At 39.3% G+C, this 21,633-nt stretch overlaps 1 protein-coding gene across 1 annotated transcript; it reads left to right on the top strand.

Annotated features, from left to right (window-relative positions):
- The first annotated feature begins 887 nt into the window (after window positions 1-887).
- MED4 (mediator complex subunit 4) lies at window positions 888-20,110 on the top strand. Its single transcript, XM_007960377.3, has 7 exons — window positions 888-1,053; window positions 5,323-5,389; window positions 9,632-9,802; window positions 13,444-13,501; window positions 14,977-15,063; window positions 16,709-16,840; window positions 19,375-20,110. Exons 1-7 carry the CDS (start codon window positions 929-931, stop codon window positions 19,545-19,547), a joined length of 813 nt encoding a protein of 270 aa, XP_007958568.2. The 5' UTR covers window positions 888-928; the 3' UTR covers window positions 19,548-20,110.
- The last annotated feature ends 1,523 nt before the right edge of the window (window positions 20,111-21,633 follow it).

Below are 21,633 nucleotides of genomic sequence, written 5' to 3'. Positions count from 1 at the left end.
TTGTCAACTCTGGGTGCCCAGGAGTCAAGTTTACCACCTCCAAAAAGACAGAGCAGAGGATGAGACCATGAAATGAAAGGACCACAGGTATGACTGCCTCATGGGAGTCAGGCAGTCCCCGACCGTCTTTTATAATAATGTAGACCATTATGTGATTCCCTCAAAGTCTTAAAAACCACTTCATAGAAGCTTCTCGTCGCTGCTTGAAAAACATCATGCCCAGGGCCGGGCACGGTGGCTCACGTCTATAATCTCAGCACTTTGGGAAGCCCAGGTGGGCAGATCTATTGAAGTCAGGAGTTCGAGACCAGCCTGGCCAACATAGTGAAACCCTGTATGTACTAAAAATACAAAAATTAGCCGGGCGAGGTGGCACACGCCTGTAATCCTAGCTATTCAGTAGACTGAGGCAGGAGAATATCTTGAACCCGAGAGGCGGAAGTTGTAGTCAGCCAAGATTGCAACAATGCACTCCAGTCTGGGCAACAGAGCGAGACTCGTCTCAAAAAAAGAGGAAAGACAGGAAGGAAGGAAGGAAGGAAGGAAGGAAGGAAGGGAGGGAGGGAGGGAGGGAGGGAGGCAGGCAGGCAGGCAGGCAGGCAGGCAGGCAAAGAAAAAACAAAACATTAGGCCCAGGAGAATCAGACTGCGGAAGGAAGGAAAAGAAAGAAAAAACAAAACATTAGGCCCAGGAGAATCAGACTGCATTGCAGGCTTTTGGGTCCCAGGGTTTGGACCCAAAAGCCCTCGCTGGCCCAGCAGATGGCGCCGGTGCCCGCAGTGCGCCCCTCCAGGCGCAAAGGGGGCGCTCTCGCCGGACCTCTTCTTCCTCTCCCGGATGACTCTTCCGCCTTCCGAGTCCGCCTCCTCGCCACGCCCCTGCGTCAGCGCGCTCAGCGCGTGCGCCGGCGGCGGGGCTGTGAGGAAAATGGCTGCGTCTTCGAGTGGTGAGAAGGAGAAAGAGAGGCTGGGAGGCGGCTTGGGAGTGGCAAGTGGTAACAGCACACGAGAGCGGCTGCTGTCTGCGCTTGAGGATTTGGAGGTCCTGTCTAGGTAATGCTGCGAGCCTGAGAGCCGGGCTGGAGCTAGGCCGGGGGACTGACCCCAGAGCCGGCCGGCCCAGCGTTTGTGCTCGTTCTCGGGGTTCGGCGGGGAGGGCCAGCTCGGGAGTTTCGGGTGCACCAGGGTCACGGACGTGGGGTCCGCAGTCTTCCAGCACTCTGGACGGCGGTTTTTCCCGTTAGAGGGAATTTTAGTAATGATAAGAACTCGCGCGGTCTGAGCCCCTTCGTCCACAGCCAGCCACTTAACATTTATGGAACGCCCCTTGGGTGCCAAGCACTAGGGAGACAGTAGTGCAGGGTAGGCTGAATGCCGGCTGTCGAGAGAGAGACAGATGTGTAAACTGCCTTGAAGCCTCTTTATTAGAGCGCTGCGCTGCGGGGTACTGGAGCACAGGGGCTAGGCACCTTTTCTGGTTGTAATCAGGGCAGGCCCTCTGAAGAAACGGCTGTTTGGGAAGCATGAGCTTGCCAGACTCACTAGGCAGCACAGGTAGATGGAACAGCAAGTGCAAAAAGCCTGGCTTGGTGGAGTTGCAAGTTGTGTATCAGAGATAGGAGATGAAATTAAATGTCATTCTTTATGTTCTGTCACCTTTCATGATAAGTCTTTCAAGTTGAAGCCTTCCTTGACTCCCTCCCATTGACGTGAATGGTAAATTATCTTGGTTCTGCCTCCTAAAATGTTGCTCACATTTGTCCTCTCGTTCCTACCCCGCTGTTCATAACTATTCTTAAATGCAGCCTCCCAGTTTTAATTGCCTCATGCTTCTGCACTGTATCCTTTTATATTGGCCAAGATCAGTTTTAAAAGGCATGTTATATTACTTTTCTGCAGAAAAATGATATAAAACCTACCTCATTGGTAGATTTGCGTTGTCCAGTGAGGTAAAGTTCAAATTCTTTAGTCAGACTTCCACATCTTCAGTGCCATTCCCAGTCTTCCCCCGATTTGGTGAATGATTCATATATCCTTCAGATTCCAGCTCAAATGTCACTTTTTCTGTAGCCCACATTCTTTGACAGCTTTAGAATAAATCTTATCTGTTGTATTTTAAAATATACCTGATATAATCAGCACTTTATCTTTGGTGTAAATTTAGTCCTTGCCATAGTATTGCTACCAAGTTACCAGGTCAGCACAATATTTAATGATAGAAGAAAACCCTAAAACAAATAGACTCCAGAAATTAAATGACTTATGTGTTTGATCCACTGTTTAAAATAAACTGTATTATGGCCGGGTGTGGTGGCTCACACCTGTAATCCCAACACTTTGGGAGGCCGAGGCGAGCGGATCATTGGAATTTCTTCACAGAATGAAGCTGCTCTGGTGGTGTGACTGGCTTCCAGAAAAGTCTCATGTGCTCACGCAGACATAGTTATGTGTACTGATTCTGTGATCTGTGTAGTTTGTCAGTCTCTGAATGTAATTTGTGTCTGGCTTGCATTTATGGAAATGAGAAGAAAATTCACGAATGTACCTTACATATTTTTAGGTTGAGCCTCTTGGCTTTAAAAAATAGTGGATTTATAACTTAGGATCTTTTTTTTTTTCTATTAACCTGATTATGTAGCCTTTCAGGATATTTATTACTTTGTAAAATGTAATGCAAGGAGACAGTCTTAAAAAATTGAAACACAGGTTGTAATCTAAACGTTTTTCTTAACCTGTTTGTAACTCAAAACTCATTGTTCCACGGAACCATGTTGATAGGAGTCTTGAGGTTTCCACACCAGCCTGTTAATTCTGTTTACCTGAAAAGTGTATTACCACTAATAATGTAGGCTCTAACCCCTATGGAAATTTTATTTCTATGGGGAATTGTGGCTGGATTCTAATGCAGTATGCCAGGAATGCACCTTCCTTGTAGCAGGACAGGGCTCTTACTTCCACATCTTTAACCAGAGAGTGAGTATGGGCCTTCCTTTGGCCTCTTTTTCACAAATGGGGAGGACAGAGGTTTCTACTTCGTCTTGGACTGTTACAGAACATGACTAAGTCTTAGAGACTTCTACCTCCCCTCTACTCCTGTGTCAGAGACTTCTACCTCCCCTGTACTCCTGTGCCTGTGGCAAGCCTTGTAAAGCCTTCTGTGGACTCACACTCCCAGATTTGCAAGAACAGAGGAAGGCTTATCCCACATCTCCTACCATAGCCCCACTCCAGTCAGCACCACCCCTGCCCCACCTGAAACCAGCTTTTACTTAGACTAGAGGTTCTCAACAGTTTGTGTCTCACTTGTGGCGTACATGAAAAAGTTTACGTAACATGCTGTTTTCATACACTGTTGATCCATCAGCAAGTCCTGATAGCTCTACCTCCAAAAAATATCTGAAATCTGTCCATGTTTCTCCCATCACCATTACTGAGTCCTGAAGGCTATGACCTAGTCAAAACCAGTGTCATTTTTTGCCTGGAACACTACAAAAACCACCTGTTCTGGCTCTTTTACAGTCTATTTACCAAATCGCTCAGCAGTTTTTAAAAGTATAAATCAGGTCATACCTTTTCCCTGTTTAAAATGATCCAGTGGCTTTTCATTGAATATGGAATGAAACACTAATCTTTACCATAACTATAAGGTCCTACGTAATCTTACCCCTAGCCACCTGGCTGCTATATCTTCACTTTGCTTTCCTCTCCCCAGTGTACCAGGCCCTAGCTACACCTCCTCAGATCCATCTTTGGGACACTGAACTATCTGTATCTTCTGCTGCACTCTTTCCTCCCAGATCTCTTGACTGACTTCTCTCATTTAATCTGTGTCTTATGTCAAAGCTGTGCCCTTAGGAAGACCTTCTGTGACCACCCTATTCAAGTAGCCAATCGACTCCCCCAATAGTCTCTAATAAAACGTAGCTTTATTTCTTTGCCAACCCTTATCACTTTAGTTTTATTTCTTGTCTTAGTAGTTCTTCTCTCTTGTATTAGAATTTAAGTGCCACTGTTCACTTTGATACCCCGAATATCTAGAAAGTGCCTGGCACATAATAGGCACTCAATAAGTATTTGATGAATTAGTGAATAAATGAAGACTTTTCATTCTTATATCTATTTTTTTCATTCATTGATTACTTCATAAATAATGGTATGGGGAAGTAGTAGCGGGAAGGGTTGGGTCCAATTGACATGATCCAGAAAAATAATATAAGGCTAGCTGGAAGGAGGGTGGAAATTTGAAGGTAAAAATAGCGTGGTAGCCAGTGAGAAAGTACAAACACTCGGTCTGATCAGAGCAGTGTCAGGTAGCTAGTTAGTTGTGAAACTGCCCTTTCTCAAAAGTCCCATCTATCAACAAGTTCGAAACTAATATGTAAACATTAGCTGCTATACATTTTTCCCAATCTTATTTTCCTCATCAGATGCTAATTTTCATATAGGGAAATTGTCATATTTATTAAATGAGCATTCTAAAAGGATATCATTTTATTATGTGTAAGGATCCCTCTTAGATATTTATTTAATATACATAAATATATCCCTATAAAAACATCTATCCCTGATAGATGTTGATTTTAATTTTAAAAATTCAAATGAAGTGGAGAATTATTAAAAAATGGTCCATGCATCCCTTGTTTTATTTTACCTTAAAATATATAAACATATGTTCATTCACTAATCGTGTTATATAAGACAGGAGTCAGAAAACTTTTTCTGCAAAGACCAGATAATAAATACTTTTGGGTTCGTGGGCCATATAGTCTCTGCTATAACAACTCAACTCTGCCTCTGTATTGGGAAAACTGCCATAGACTATTTGTGTATTAATGGGCAGACTGTCTTAGGAAAATGTTATTTACAAAAACAGCAGATGTCCTGGATTTGGCCTGTAGATCCCTCGTGTACAAGTTTTTCTTGTATAAATCACTCATAATGCATTGTCTGCAATTTGTAGTTTGATTTCTAGATCAAATCAAAATGAGAACTTAGCCTCTCATCAAGCAGTCTTAGGGCAGACCCTTAGTTTTTATGACTTTTCCCTGGTCCATCCTTTATAGCTGTCCTTTGCAAGCCTCTATCGAGTCTTTCCAAGCGTTAGGGTTTTTATACAAAGAACTCTTTCTATTTACAATCATATTTCATTGGCATTTAGGTGATAGCTATTTATATAATGATAGTATTAAGTGGAACTTTTATAAATAAGTTTGGTAACCAGCACAACTGAGTCTTGGTGAGCTGAAGTTCACAGTCATAGTGGACTGTAGGGTGTTCAGCATGCTGTGAAAGGGTTTTTGTTGTTGTTGGTTTCTCTTTTAGGGAACTTATAGAAATGCTGGCAATTTCAAGAAACCAGAAGTTGTTACAGGCTGGAGAGGAGAACCAGGTAAGTGGCTTCTTTTTAAATTAATTAATTTCTCTTTGTTTTTAAATAAAAAGACAAAAAAACTTGATTTCTGCAAGTTTCCTATTTATGTTTACTTTGAGAACAGGAATATTAGATCCTTTTAAGTTATTAATTGAAACTTTAAAATTGATATTTTCTTTGCATCATTTACTTAAGATAACAGTGTGCTTAAGAAGAATAGTTGCCTAAGGGTTTAGCAGTATTTTATTATTTTCTCTTACAATTCTAGTTACACTTATGTATTTATTTATTTTTGTCCTTTGAATTAACCAAGAAAGGCTTGTTATGTGGCGATTACAACAATATTTAGAATCAAAAGTTAATGCTCAAAAACTTACCCTGTATTGTAAGTATAGTTCTCTAATGAAACCTGAACATGAAGGGAAATAAAAGAGCATACAACTCTTACTAGACATTGCCTTATAGGTGTGAAAGTACAGGCAGTTTTTATTTGCTCACCTTTTCTGTGCTTTCTAGTTTTCCATGGAGGGTGAACAGACTTGTTTTCCTGATTTCAGAAATTTTCTTTTTTTTTTTTTTTTGACACGGAGTTTCGTTCTGTTGCCCAGGCTGGAGTGCAGTGGCGCAATCTCGGCTCACTGCAAGCTCCGCCTCCTGGGTTCACGCCATTCTCCTACCTCAGCTTCCCAAGTAGCTGGGACTACAGGTGCCCGCCACCGGGCCCGGCTATTTTTTTTTTCTTTTTTTTTTTGTATTTTTAGTAGAGACGGGGTTTCACCGTGTTAGCCAGGATGGTCTCGATCTCCTGACCTCGTGATCCGCCTGCCTTAGCCTCCCAAAGTGCTGGGATTACAGGTGTGAGCCACCGCAGCTGGCCTCCTGATTCAGAAATTTGTTAGAGGTAAAAGGATAAATTTTATATTATGTTTTTGGCACAATTAATTTTTTCTTTTTTGAGACAAGTTCTCGCTCTGTAGCCCAGGCTAGAGTGCTGTGGCATGATGACTGCTCACTGCAGCCTCAACCTGCTGGACTCAAGCAATCTCCCACTTGTCCTCACCAGTAGCTGGGACTACAGGCATGCACTATAATGCCATGCTACTTTAAAAGAGTTTTTTTTTTTTTTGGTAGAGATATAGTCTCACTGTGTTGCCCAGGCCAGTCTTGAACTGTCTTGAACTCCTGCCCTCAAGCGATCCTCCCCACCTTGGCCTACCAAAGTGCTGGGACTACAGGCATGAGCCACCATAGCTGGCCAAAAAAAAATGTTTGAGAGAAAATGAATGGAGAGGATTAACCTTTCTAAAAATGATGTAAAGTAGAAGAGGAGACAGTAATAAATCTTTTGTCTACATCATTATCTTAATTCTATCTTACGACATGTTTAGAAGGCAGGGAAATCTGACGGACTCAATAGAAAAGTGTCAGTGAGCCTCAAAAGAGGAGGAGGGGATCCAGATGAGGCCACAAGCTAGGAAAAACAGCTAACCTTAGGGGTAGTAAGGTTTTTGTTTTGTTTTTTCAAAAGAGAAAGAGGCTAGAGATAAATATGTTAATAGAAGACTGCTAGTCTCTCAGGTACTCTGTTAATACCCGTGGGTTTAAATAGGAATTTATACAAAATGTGCAAGAAGCAAAATGCAAGGCTTGACTTTATTTGATAGACACTTATTAAATGCTTGCTATGAGCCAGGCACACAGATTATTCAGAAGGCGATAATTAAGACCTATAATCAGCACTGACCTTTCTTGTACTTTCTAAAGAGTAGCAATTCTGTGAATTGTATCTTGTACTTAGTACTGTGGATTCCTATGTAATTTTCATTGAAACTGTTAATATTAGAGAGGGATGTGCCCATTTGAAAATTTTCTAGCCACCATTTTATTTGAATAGTTATAATGTTATATCGAATTTTAGAATTAGGATCTTAATGATGTTCAGTTCAACCTCCTGTGAGACTGAGTTCCAGGGTGGACAGATGAGCTAGAGGTTAATGGTGAGTGGAACCAGAACCTAGGTCTTCTGACTTTAGTTGAATAATTTTTTTCTACTGAACAATAATATCTAAAGAGAATATTTTTTACTTGTGGGTAGTATACAAATTAGTTCAAACTGTGAAAACTTCTTGAAAGTTGTCATGGAACTAATGTGTACTACTTACCTTAATAATACAGCTTTTACAGAAATGGAAATCTAGCTTTCTGCTATGATGTAGGAGGAATGAGGATTAGAGGTCTATTAAATAAATAGAATATACTTTACTTTTTACAGAAAAAGCTTTCTGTTGTTATTTAAAATACTCTTAATATTTGGCGGTTTGTAGCTCAGTCTTTTGTCTATTGTATTAGAAGAATTCCTATAAAAATGAGAGGAACTTCATGTCAAAAGGAACTTGAAGAGGCAAACCTGTATTTTTTAGTCTTCAACAAATTTTTTAAAATAGTTTTAAAATTGATTCTGAATTTTGACAGCTATTTTCTTTCTGAAGTAGTATTCTCTACTTAGCACAGTAAAGTAAGGGTATTTGGACTAAACTTGCATCTTAGTTCTGTACTGGGGTGGTGATCGTAATAACTAGCCTTTGCTGAGCTCTTCCTGTATGTACTTAAAGTGCATTATATCATGAATCCTCACAATACCTTTATGTAATGGCTACTATTAATATTATATTCCTTTTCCAATTAAGAACACAGGCTCAGAGAGGCGGGTAACTTTCCCTATGTCACACAGCTAGCAAATGGAGGACTAGAGATATGAACCACCAGACTTTCTATTTTATGTGTTTTAGCCTTCATGGTTTTTTGCCATATCTTGTTTATTTACTGTTTTATGAAATCACTGTTTTTTTGTTTTGTTTTGTTTTGTTTTTGTGAGACAGGGTCTCGCTCTGTCACCCAGGCTGGAGTGCAGTGGCATGATCTGGGTTCACAGCAACCTCCGCCTCCTGGGTTCAAGTGATTCTTCTGCCTCAGCCTCCTGAGTAGTTGGGATTACAGGCGTGTGCCACCACCCCTGGCTAATTTTTGTATTTTTAGTAGATAGGAGGTTTCACCATGTTGGTCAGGCTGGTCTCAAACTCCTGAACTTGTGATCCACCTAGCTCGGCCTCCCAGAGTGCTAGGATTACAGGCGTGAGCCACTGTACCTGGCGAAATCACTGTATTTTTATGATCATCTTCATCATAAGTAATACTGTGCATAAAATCAGAGTTTCAGTGTCTCAGTTTTTTCTAATATATATTAGCACAAATGTGTAACTGTAAAAGCTTTTTTAAGTTCTTGGTGCCACCTAAAATCATCTCAAATACTAAGTTTTGGGAGAACCTTCATTATATATATATATATATATTTTGAGATGGAGTTTAGCTGTTGTTGCCCAGGCTGGAGTGCAATGGCATGATCTCAGCTCACTGCAGCCTGTGCCTCCGGGTTCAAGTGATTCTCCTGCTTCAGCCTCCCGAGTAGCTGGGATTACAGGCATGCACCACCATGCCCAGCTAATTTTGTATTTTTAGTAGAGATGGGGTTTCTCCATGTTGGTCAGGCTGGTCTCGAACTTTTGACCTCTGGTGATTCGCCTGCCTCCACCTCCCAAAGTGCTAGAATTACAGGCTTGAGCCACTGTGCCTGGCCTATGTTGTATTTTTAAGGATAAACTCTTTTTTTTGAGACAGAGTCTCACTCTGTCACCCAGGCTGGAGTGCAGTGGCATGATCTTGGCTCACCACAACCTCCACCTCCCAGGTTCACACAATTCTCCTGCCTCAGCCTGCTGAGTAGCTGGGATTTTAGGCACCACCACACCCAACTAATTTTTATATTTTTAGTAGAGATGGGGTTTCACCATGTTGGCTAGACTAGTCTCGAACCCTGACCTCAAGTGATCCGCCAGCCTCAGCCTCCCAAAGTGCTGGGATTACAGGTGTGAGTCACCATGCTCAGCCATAAGGATACACTTTAGAATTGTATCTTCCCTAGGAAATCACTAAACTTGCTCATGTTGCCATATTGTTGGTTCTGAAAGACTAGTTTTATTTTGTTTTGTATGAAAGAATAGCTGAAAAAGTAGAAAAGTTTTATATTTATGTTTCTCAAAATAATCATAGGTAGGCTATTTTTATTTTTAACAAGAATTAGGAATAATATTTTGAAGGTGTTGAAATTTATAGCCTAGCCAATTCAGTTATGGATTCTTTGTTTCATTGGAGAACAACCTTTCAGTAGTCTATTGTTTGATTTAATTGACTGTTATCTGACAGGTCCTGGAGTTGTTAATTCACCGAGATGGGGAATTTCAAGAACTAATGAAACTGGCACTTAATCAGGGAAAAATTCATCATGAAATGCAAGTTTTAGAAAAAGAAGTAGAGAAGAGAGACAGTGATATTCAGCAACTACAAAAACAGCTAAAGGAAGCAGAACAGATACTGGTAAGTTGACAGAGGTTGGTTCTTAAGGTTAAAAAGGATATTATTTAATCTGTTTCTGAAAAATCTGTTGTCAGTATTTTGAAGAGCAGAAAACTAGACTTTTTCCTTTTTTTTTTTTTTTTTCTTGAGACAGAATCTCGCTCTGTCCCCCAGGCTGGAGTGCAGTGGCGCAATCTTGGCTCACTGCAAGCTCCGCCTTCCGGGTTCACGCCATTCTCCTGCCTCAGCCTCCTGAGTAGCTGGAACTACAGGTGCCCGCCACCACGCCTGGCTAATTTTTTGTATTTTTAGTAGAGACGGGGTTTCACCGTGGTCTCCATCTCTTGACCTTGTGATCCGCCCACTTCGGCCTCCCAAAGTGCTGGGATTACAGGCGTGAGCCACTGCACCTGGCCAAAAAAACTAGACTTTCCAAGTCTAAAAGTGACATCTTGTCACTAACCATTGCCCGTGTTTGAATGAAAGGCTATTGTCATTCTCTTTTTTACTTACGTTTTCAGATAGCCTGCATTACCTGTGAGCCACATTTTCATTACTTAAGGATTTTACAGTATTGAATTATAGGAATGGAAAGTTTTACTTTTATCCTGGTCTGATATAAATTTTAATATCAGTAGTCTAAATCGTTTTTTTTTTTTTTTTTGGTCTCTGATCCTTAAGATAAAAATCAGGGACATTTTTCATTTTTTATGTATTTTGAAATCAGTAAAAATATATACACATTTTATAAATTGATTAAAATTTACATTAATTTAGTCATTCATCCTCATCTAGGTAGGCTTTGGACATATATCAAGGATCCGAGTTTTTCCTTTGCTGTTCTTGGCTACTATTTCAAAGAGGCAATTTATTTCTACTATTTGCCCAGTTACTTCACTAAATACTAATATAATATGATAGTATTGCAGAAATAGCTGAGCTTAATTCTCATGTCGACCACACATTGCTGGCATCCTTAACCACTGATGAATCTCTTAACAAATGTGTCAAAATGAGCTCCAGTAACTAGAAGCCTGCGTAGTTCAGGGTAAATTAATCACCCTTACTGAGGAAACAACTCACTAGTAAATAGTTTTTTAAAATGTATTAAAATCAGGCCAGGCGTGGTGGCTTACACCTGTAATCCCAGCACTTTGGGAGGCCAAGGCAGATGGATCACAAGGTCAGGAGTTCGAGAGCAGTCTGGCCAACATAGTGAAACCCCGTCTCTACTACAAATACAACAATTAGCCAGGTGTGGTGGTGTGTGCCTGTAACCCCAGCTACTCGGGAGACTGAGGCAGGAGAATCGTGTGAACCCGGGAGGCATAGGTTGCAGTGAGCCGAGATCACGCCATTACATTCCAGCCCAGGCGACAGTGCGAGACTCTGTCTGAAAAAAAGAAATTAAAATCAGCCAGGCATGGTAGCTCGTGCCTGCAATCCCAGCACTTTGGGAGGCCAAAGCGGGCAGATCACCTGAGGTCAGAAGTTCAAGACTAGCCTGTCCAACATGGTGAAATCCATCTCTACTAAAAATACAAAAAAATTTAGCTGGGCATGGTGGTTCACACCTGTAATCCCAGCTACTTGGGAGGCTGAGGCAGGAGAATCTCTTGAACCCGGGAGGTGGAGGTTGCGATGAACTGGGATCGCGCCACTGCACTCCAGCCTGGGTGACAGAGGGAGACTCTTTAAGTCATGACCAACATGGAGAAACCCCATCTCTACTAAAAATACAAAATTAACCAGGCATGGTGGTGGGTGCCTGTAATCCCAGCTACTCGGGAGGCTGAGGCAGGAGAATTGCTTGAACCCAGGAGGCGGAGGTTGCGGTGAGCTGAGATCGCGCCATTGCACTCCAGCCTGGGCAAAAAGAGAAAAACTCCGTCTCAAAAAAAAATATTTGTCTCAAAATATATTATTTATATGTTTATATATTGTATATATATATATAAAAATCTGTTTTTCCGTATGTAATACTTGCTTATCAAACGAAATTCAGAAAATACAGAAAAATGGAAAGAAGAGGGAAAAAATTGTTTTTAATTCAGCTGCGGAAAGAATGCCACTATTCATAGTTTGCTCAATTTCCTTTGAGTCTCAGGTATATTCATTTTTTAGCTTATTGTAGTTAGCAGGATACTAACAGACTTTCAGTTACTGTTTATTGAAACCTAATATTTTTCATATAATTGTATCCAGTTTGTTTGATTTTCCCACTTTGTGTTATAAATAAAGAATTAAAGACAGTGAACACAGGACCATAAAACTGAATTTCGTGACTTAAATAGTAGTAACTAACATTGATTGAGCGCTTAGGCACCAGGCTGTATGCCTTGCATTTTATATGCATTACTTCCATTTTCATAACAGATTATATAAAGTCACTGGCATCATTTAGAGGAAGAAACCAAGACTTTAATAACTAACTTACCTATGGCGGCTAAAAAGCAGATTGAATTTAAACCTTGATCTCTCTGACTCCATACTCTTTTTTTTTTTTTTTTGGAGACAGAGTCTTGCTTTGTTGCCCAGGCCAGAGTGCAGTGGCACAATCTTGGCTCACTGCAACCTCTGCCTCCTGGGTTCAAGCGATTCTCCTGCCTCATCCTCCTGAGTAGCTGAGATTATAGGCGTGTGCCACCACACCCATATAATTTTTTTGTGTTTTTAGTAGAGATGGGCTTTTACCATGTTGGTCAGGCTGGTCTCAGACTCCTGACCTCAAATGATCTGCCTGCCTTGGCCTCCCAAAATGCTGGGATTACAGGTGTGAGCCATTGTGCCTGACCTGACTCCATACTCTTAACCACTGGTCATAGTCGAGGATATGCATACGTTAGGTTAACTTCATTTTGTCCTTTAGCATACGTGGGGGGTTGGGGGGGGGTGGTGGTGTGATAAATTCATTAAACATTGAGGTTATGTATAAATGAATAAGAATATGAATTCAAAGTTGTATCTTCCAAACTAGGGGGAAAAAAGGTATTTTAAGACCGGGCGCAGTGGCTCACGCCTGTAATCCCAGCACTTTGGGAGGCCGAGGTGGGTGGATCACCCGAGGTCAGGCGTTCAAGACCAGCCCGACCCACATGGAGAAACCCCGTCTCTACTAAAAATACAAAATTAGCCAGGCATGGTGGCGCATGCCTGTAATCCCAGCTACTTGGGAGGCTGAGGCAGGAGAATCGCTTGAACCCAGGAGGTGGAGGTTGCGGTGAGCCGAGATCGCGCCATTGCACTCCAGCCTGGGCAAAAAGAGCGAAACTCCGTCTCAAAAAAAAGAAAAAAAGGGGGGCGGTATTTTATTCTTGAACTAGTTACAAGAATAGGATGCTTCTGGGGTTGTGCATGGTCTAGATGTCTCCTGCGTGTTCATGACAGAAGACGTGAAGAAAAAGTAGACAATCCAGTTTATATTTTGTTTTTACAACTGATTTGTGACTAGGAGACTAGTTCATAAATAATATTTCTTTCATTAAATATTACTGAAATAAATAATGTCAAGAGGTATTTCAGAACATTACAGATAATTGTTGGGATTTCCAAGTTTCGAAGATTGTTCTTGTAGGATAAAGGATCTTGTGAATTAAGCCAAAAACTAAGTTTGATATAGTTGAAGAATAAATCATATTTTTTTTTTATGTTGTTTAAATTAGGCAACAGCTGTTTACCAAGCAAAGGAGAAACTCAAGTCAATAGAAAAAGCAAGAAAAGGTTAGTATGGGAAGACTGAATGACCTGAGAAGTTAAGGTTCTGTTTTCAAGAGACCATTGCAAGAGGATATTACTGATAATCATTTGCTGCTGTTGAAAGGATTCAATAAATTTTATTGTAAAGTGTGTTATGTTCTAGCATTGTGCTAGGTGTTGTGAGGGAGGTAGAAGTATCACATCCTTTTTCAGATTATAAAAAGCAATTAATACTAGGCAGTTTATGGCTGTGTGCCCAAATGTGCAGTAAAAACAGTGAGTTTATAAAATTGGTGGGAGAGGGAAAGAGAAGTATGGGTTAGAAGTGGAATTTGTACCAAATCTTGAAGGCTAGGACGGAGAGAGTGAAAGGACATCCATTGGACAACTGAGCTGGGACTGAAACATCATGAAGTCAGAGCCAGATGTACATGAAGTCAGAGCCAGTTATAGTCTTGGCATGTAAGCACGTTTGGTGGTGCAGAGGCCCACATGCCTTCCTGGCCTGCTGTCCCTCTTTCAAAGGCTTCTGTTATGGATCTTACGTGACTTTTTAGTTTGCCATACTAAAGGTCAGAATTGTAATTACAACTTTGGTTACTTGCCTTTAATGATTTGTACATATGATTTTACATTTATTCATCTGAGATTTATTGTCTAACTGTCCTCTTTTTTGGGAACCTACCTTTTTATTGTTGCATATAAAAAATAGCTAATATTCTTCTGAGAGTTAGGTTAGGCTTCTACAGCAACAAACAAATCTCTAGGAGAGATGACTGAGGCTGGCTATTGACTTCTAGACCGTAGTTTGATTTTGTTTTTAATCTTCAAAAATTTTACATACACTTTGTTAGGTTGAAACAGTATCTAAAGTTTGTAAAATGAAGTGTGTGGTTCTCACTTCTCAGAGGTAACTATTAATGTTTGGTATATGTCCTTCTAGATTTTTTTTCTAGATCTGTGAGTATGTATATAATAAAAATACAAATACACATATGTACATGTATTTTAAACAATCAGGTCATATCGTACATATTATTTAGCAGTGTTTTGTTTACCTAGTGAGTACATTGTAGATATCTTTCTACTTAGGTCTACTTAAGAGCCTTAGGGCATATTGATCAGAGTGGTGTGAACTGTCTGCTCTGATTTCATAGCTTGGATGTCTTTGAGAAATAAAACACTATTTTCTCTATTTTATTTGTGCTCACTATTGCTTTCAGAAGAGTAATAGTATTTAACGGTAGTTAATAATTGAGATTATTGAGTGCTGTCATGCTAATCTCCAAAATTTGTTTATGTCAGCTAATGTTTCTGGATTAGTTTTTGGAGATTTAAGTTTATACTAAATATGTAGATATTGTTAAGGAAGGCGGGTGACTGAGATTATTTTATTTTCAGGTAATTTAAAATTAAATACGATGAGTAACTGATAGATACATTTCTAAACTTGTATGTTTGTTAGACTACAGGTTATACTATCCTCTTAACTCTTTCAGGTGCTATCTCCTCTGAAGAAATAATTAAGTATGCACATAGGATCAGTGCAAGTAATGCTGTATGTGCTCCGCTGACCTGGGTTCCAGGTAAACACACTCCTGTTTTATACTAGATATATGTGATTGTGAAAATTCTTAGGTGACTGTGTACACACATAGATTTAATTTAGAATGTATGTATCCTTAGAAACCTCTGCCACATATTTTCACATCTTTAATAGTTTATAAGTAATGATATAGGCCATGGGTTTTATAAATTTTGTTTTCTATGAAGCCATTATTGCTAGGGACTATGTTTCTTTCCTCTTTTGAAATAATAATTTGATTTTGTTTTTAAAGTACAAGATAATGTGATGCTTCTAAAGCTTTGGATTTATATCGCATTATATCAGGGCTGGCCAGAAGCCAACTCTTTAGAGCCATTAGGATTTCCACAAAGGTTCCAGCCTGAGAAAGACAGTTCCAGTTATCTTAGATGCTAAAGTACAAAGTGCTGTGTACCCAACAGTGAACACACAGGCTTGGAAAGAGCTGAGATAATTAGCAAAAGAAAGTATTAGGCTGCAACTATAATGACAGTGGATGAAACATAAAACAGTAGACGTAAGGTAGCAGCCTTATTGGAGGAAGGGGAAATATTAATAGTTGTCTCCACTTAAGTAACTCCTGAAGGTGTTGTGTTACCATGCTGAAAGCACTAAGGGTGACTATAATTTTGGGGATGAGTAATCTGCAGTTGGTGAGATGTGCCCAAAAAGTCAGTCCAAATCTGGTCGTGTTTTTGTCAACCACATACTGCTGTTTAGTGTGCTTTCATGTTTGGGATGAACATTACCTGCTCCTGCTGTTTCGCCACTTATAGGAATTAGTTTCTGAATGACCAGATCAAAGAGGTTGGTTAGAAAAAGATTTCATCTTAGACAAGTTGGCATGAGGAAAAAAAAGTAAAACAAAAAGGTGAAAATTAAAAAAAAAAAAAGTTTTAAATTGAGACAGTCCTTCTATTAAACATTCCAGTCCTTTCCGTCTTATAACTGTCATGATTTTTTTCTCCCTTCTAGCATATATCATTGTCATTTTCTTGCTAGAAAATACAGTTAAGATTGAATAATTGAGATTATGATAATTTTCTTAAGTTGTCATCCAGAATGTTTACAAAAAAAGACTTCTCATTTTTTTAAAGTATAGAAAATAGTATATTCTTGGGAAGATTCAGAAAAATTAAAATGCATATATTTTTAAAAGTAATATGCTATTAATAACAATTTATAAGGTGACTTTTCTCTTTCTTTCTTTCTTTTTTTTTTTTTTGAGACAGAGTCTTGATCTGTTGCCCAGGCTGGAGTGCAGTGGCGCGATCTCAGCTCACTGCAACCTCTGCCTCGCAGGTTCAAGCGATTCTCCTGCCTCAGCCTCCAGAGTAGCTGGGATTATAGGTGCGTGCCACCACGCACGAATAATATTCATATTTTTAGTAGAGACGGGGCTTTACCATGTTGGCCAGGCTGTTCTTGAACTCCTGACTTCAGATGATCTGCCCACCTCGGCCTCCCAAAGTGCTGGGATTACAGGTGTGAGCCACCGCACGCGGCCAGATGACTTTTATATTTCAAAACTGAAAATGTAGCCTGAACTTTTCAGTGTGAACCAAGGAAAATGAGTATGTCAAAGAACATATTAACAGTTATTTTTTAAAATATGATTGAATTAAATGCAGTCTTTATTGTTTTAGGGGACCCCCGGAGACCCTACCCAACTGATTTAGAGATGAGAAGTGGGTTACTGGGTCAGATGAACAATCCTTCCACTAATGGTGTGAATGGCCATTTACCAGGAGATGCACTCGCAGCAGGAAGATTGCCAGGTAATGTTAAGCCAAAGAGTGTTTTCAAACAGATCAGGGTTTTCCAGAGATGACAAGTTGGAATATCTTACGGTGAAGCAAGTTTGAGATTCCGACACATTTTTTTTTTTTTTTTAATTTGAGACAGTCTCACTGTATGATCGCCCAGGCTAGAGTGCGTTGGCCCAGTCTCAGCTCCTGGGTTCAAGTGATTCTTGTGCCTCAGCCTCCCGAGTAGCTGGGATTATAGGCATGTGCCACCACGCCTGGCTAATTTTTGTATTTTTAGTGGATATGGAGTTTTGCCCTGTTGGCCAGGCTGGTCTCGAACTCCTGACCCCAAGCGATCACCTGCCTCAGCCTCCCAAAGTACTAGAATTACAGGTGTGAGCCAGTGTGCCCGGCTCTCAGATCCAGTTCATTGTAATAGCTAGATTCTTTGCCAGTTTATTCTACTCTCTAAAGATTCTCCTTGAGGGAGGTATGAAATTAGAATAAGCTGTCTTTCTCTTATTTGTAAATATTACACTGTCTTCCTCAGGCATTAGGCCTCTCTTTTAAATTATTGCTCTAAACATAGGTTTTTTATAATTGTGAAACACGCTATGTAAATAGAGTAAGATAGTTTATGGAATAAAGTGAACACACCCCTGAACAACCCCCAGGTTGACAAAATGAATAGCAATAGCTTTTTATAAACTTTTATAACTTTATAAAATAGTATTTCTGTGAGATCCATTTCATTCTGAGCTTCAGTTTTCCTCAAGTTTTTCATAGGTTTGTGCTGTGTTTATATATATTTATTTTATATTATTCGTCATCTTTTATAGTTTATAGGTGACTTTTGTTTTGATGTGGTAGAACATTGGGAAGTAGAAAAAGGCATTTTAAAAAGGAAAAAAAATACCCTTTCTGAGGCAGTCACTTTAAAATATTTTAAGCCTGTTTCCTTTTTTCTGCTATACATTTTTTGCTGAATGTTACATCATAAGACTGTCACTGTGTCATTCATAATGCTTTGTATGCATCATTTTTGTTAGCTACCTAAAGTACAGTCTGGGGAACTCACTGTGATATCCTTGCATATCACCTCATATTTCTCATGTTTTAAAACTACAGGAAAAACAGAATATGGGGAGTCATTGCCACATTTTTGGACCAGGGAAGGGACAGACCTAGAAACAGTCCTCCCCAGCCCCATCCCAAGGCCAATACTCATATCATGGTGCTGTCATTGGAGAGGGTGTAGTGTAGTTGTGGCCCACTCCATGGCAGAGAAGTTAGATGAGGCATCAGAGGCCAGAACTGGCAAGCAGGAAATTACCCACTGGGGTTCCAGGGAGACCTGCTGGGAAGCTGCCCTTTGGGATTGTGGTGAAACCTGCTAGGAAAACACCTTTAGAGATGCCACTGAAAGTTGCTGTGGTGAACACCACTTAATGTCTTGCACACCAACCAGGCATCACAGCAGTAAAGGAAACAAAAACACCTAATCCAGGAAGTGAAACTTGTTTGCCACTGGAGTCCCACCTGTGCCCTCTACTGACAAAACTTAATTGTGGCAGCTGGCAAAGGAGAAACGGTTTCAGGGGCCAGAGAGAAGGGTAGATTTGAAGCTAACTGGCATGCCTTTCTGGTTAATACCATAACTCTTTATTTTGACACTTTAAAACTCTGCCTTCTTTCTTTGAGTCTTGAACTATACCTGTTGATGGGCTCTGTCCCTTTGCTTCAGAAATACAGACTTTTAATGTGACTTGGGCGCTTTTTTATAAGGTATTTCATATGCATACATTGCTAATCAACCTCTCTTTGATGAGAGTCATTTACAATAGCAGTTCCTCTATCAAGAAATCATACAAATCTATTATAATACTAAAGTACCTATTACCTGTTTATAATACGTAGAATAATCTACATAACCTAGTATATGTAATTATATATTATATATACATATAATAGATACATAGATACAGGAAAAATTTGTAATTATAAATGTCTTACAAAAGAAAAATTATGTCAACTATTTGAATAGTTTCTTACAGAGTAGTATGATTTAAAAAAAAAAAATCCCCAGTTGCTAAAATATCACACTTTTCCTTGATAAATTTGATTTTTATTAATTTGGCCAAATGTGTATTTTTTTCCTAGTCTTAAAAAAATTGGCACAATAGCTTATGCCTGTAATCCCAACACTTTGGGAGGCTGAGGTAGGGGGATAGCTTGAGCCCAGGAGTTGGAGACCAGCCTGGGTAACATAGTGAGACCTCATCTCTACAAAAACTTTAAAAAGTACTCAGGCATGGTGGTGCATACCTGTAACCCAGTTACCCAGGAGGCTGAGGCAGGAGGATTGCAGCCTAGGTCGGGGCTGCAGTGATGTGTTCGTGCCACTGCACTCGAGCCTGGGTGACAGAATGAGACCCTGTCTCAAAAAAAGAGAGAAAAGTAAAATTTTTAAAAATATACTTCAAATTGTTTGCGTAAAGGAAAAAGTAAGAACTAGATTAATTACAAATAGAGCTGTTCTTATCTATGCTTCTTTTTTTCTCCAGATGTTCTTGCTCCACAGTATCCATGGCAGTCAAGTGACATGTCGATGAATATGTTACCACCAAATCATAGTAGTGACTTTTTGTTGGAACCTCCTGGGCATAATAAAGAAAATGAAGATGATGTAGAGATTATGTCAACGGACTCCTCAAGCAGTAGTAGTGAGTCTGATTGAAAAACCGTAAAAGACAATATACAGAATTGAATACTGTAGAATTCCATTTCTTTAACAGTAGTAGGGAAATGTAAACCACGGGTGACAAAGAATAACCAGGTAAATACTGGCTTTGGTAGAATTGTGCAGCCAATGAAAGTCAAAGTAAACTTTCTTTTTAAAGCCAAAGATTATAGTTTTAGTTTTAAGCCACTAGGTAGATATTTAGGGGAATAGTCAACATTTACTGTTGAAAAGAGAAAGGAGTTGCTATGTGCTGTCTTACCCTGTTCTGTTCCAGTTTTGCTGGATTTGTACATAGCCGTTCTAGAAATAGAGTTGAGGGAAGTGATCCACGTACATATCACTAATAGGCTTCTTGGAATTATTTAGAAAAGCATTTTTAAGCTGGCAGTGGATGACTGAATAGGCATCATATTTCTTTTTGTGTGTCATTTAAAAGTAACAAAAACTCCCATTTGACAGTAAAGGCTCTTGGCTTCTGTTGGAGGAATGGGAAATTGTCTCAATTTGTACAGTTTGTAATTATTGTAATTTTTGTAAATAAATTTGTTTGTACATTGTATGCTTTTTTTTTTTTTAGTTTAAATATACTGTCAGTGTAGGTGGGAAATTATTTCTGTAACTCCAGTTGCATTTTATAATACTTGAGTGACTAATTGAATTGAAACCTATTACAAGTAATAGGTTTCTCAAAGGCCCACATTCCTATTAGAAGAAATAATTTTTTTTTTTTAATAATTGAAAAAACTTACCACAGCCTTGTCTGATTTTAAGAATAGATTGTGTGAAAAGATTTAGAATGGAAAGCAACCATTTCTTCCCTTCACCTTCCTCCTCTTGCAGTTCCTCAGGAGTCACTTTTAACCACTTCTGATTTCTGGTGGTAACCTCTGTATTTAAGTAATATGCTTATACAACTATTTCTTGATGTATCAGTTTTAGACAGTGTATCTTCTGATTTCAAAGGTAATACAACATTTAATGTGAAACATTTAGCGAATACAGTAAAGCACAAAGGAGAAAATAAAATTGTTAGCATCCTACCCAGAGATAATATCAATTCATATTTTAGTGTAGATTTTTTTAAAGTTCACATATACTCTTTTTTGTAAAATGAGAATATTTCCTGAGATACTGCTGTATTTTGCAATTGCTAATCTGTATTCTTCAAATGAACTGAGAATTCCATTTTTCCATCATTTTTTCCTTTTGATTATTTTTGATCTCTAGAAAAATTGGAAAATAGGAGATTAATCTTACATTTTCACCATCTAGAATTAAGAACATATAATGTTTGAATGTCTTTCCCCCCAGGGTTATTTTTATGAATGGACTAACACAATATCTAATTTTAACCTTTCCTTGTCCATATACTAAGAATATTGATCCATGTGGATACATTCTTGAAAGATTTACTTTAATGGCTAAAATTTTATTGTGGTATGTGCCATAATGTAACTGCTTCTTTTTATTACCAAATATTTAGGACAAATTCAAAAGGATTGTGTTTTTCAAATTCTTAATACTGTATTAGTTTTCAGTTGCTGCCAAAACAAATTACCACAAACTTGGCTCGAAACAACACAAATTTATCATAGTTTTGTACCTCACAAATGCAAAGTGGATCTCATCTAAAATCAAGGTGTGGGCAGGGCTGCATTCCTTCCTGGAGGCCATAGGGGAGAATCTGTTCCCCCCGTCTTTCAGGTTTTACAGGCCGCCCTTGCTCCTGCTCCAGGCCCCTGGTTGGTGAGTGTTTCTCATTCCGCATTAGTGTGATGCTCTTCTGCCTACCTTTCCCATATTTAAAGGATCCTGTGATCATTCTGGGCCCACTGGATAACCCAGGATAATCTTATTTAAAGTCAGATAATTAGCACCCTTTATCCTGTTTGCAACCTTAATTCTTCCTTGCCATCTAACAAAACAACATTCATAGGTTGTATAGATTGGGATATAGACATCTTTGGGGGAAGGGGGTCATTATCCTGCCTATCAGAAATAATCCAAACTTTTCCCCTGAAAATTACACAAATGTACATTCCATCAGCTTTACAGAAAGACTGAGACTTAACTATATAAA

Source organism: Chlorocebus sabaeus, chromosome 3, assembly GCF_047675955.1.
Source record: "Chlorocebus sabaeus isolate Y175 chromosome 3, mChlSab1.0.hap1, whole genome shotgun sequence".
Lineage (NCBI taxonomy): Eukaryota > Metazoa > Chordata > Mammalia > Primates > Cercopithecidae > Chlorocebus > Chlorocebus sabaeus.
The sequence above is the reverse complement of the archived record's forward strand: the minus strand, read 5'-3'. Positions and strand labels throughout refer to the sequence as shown.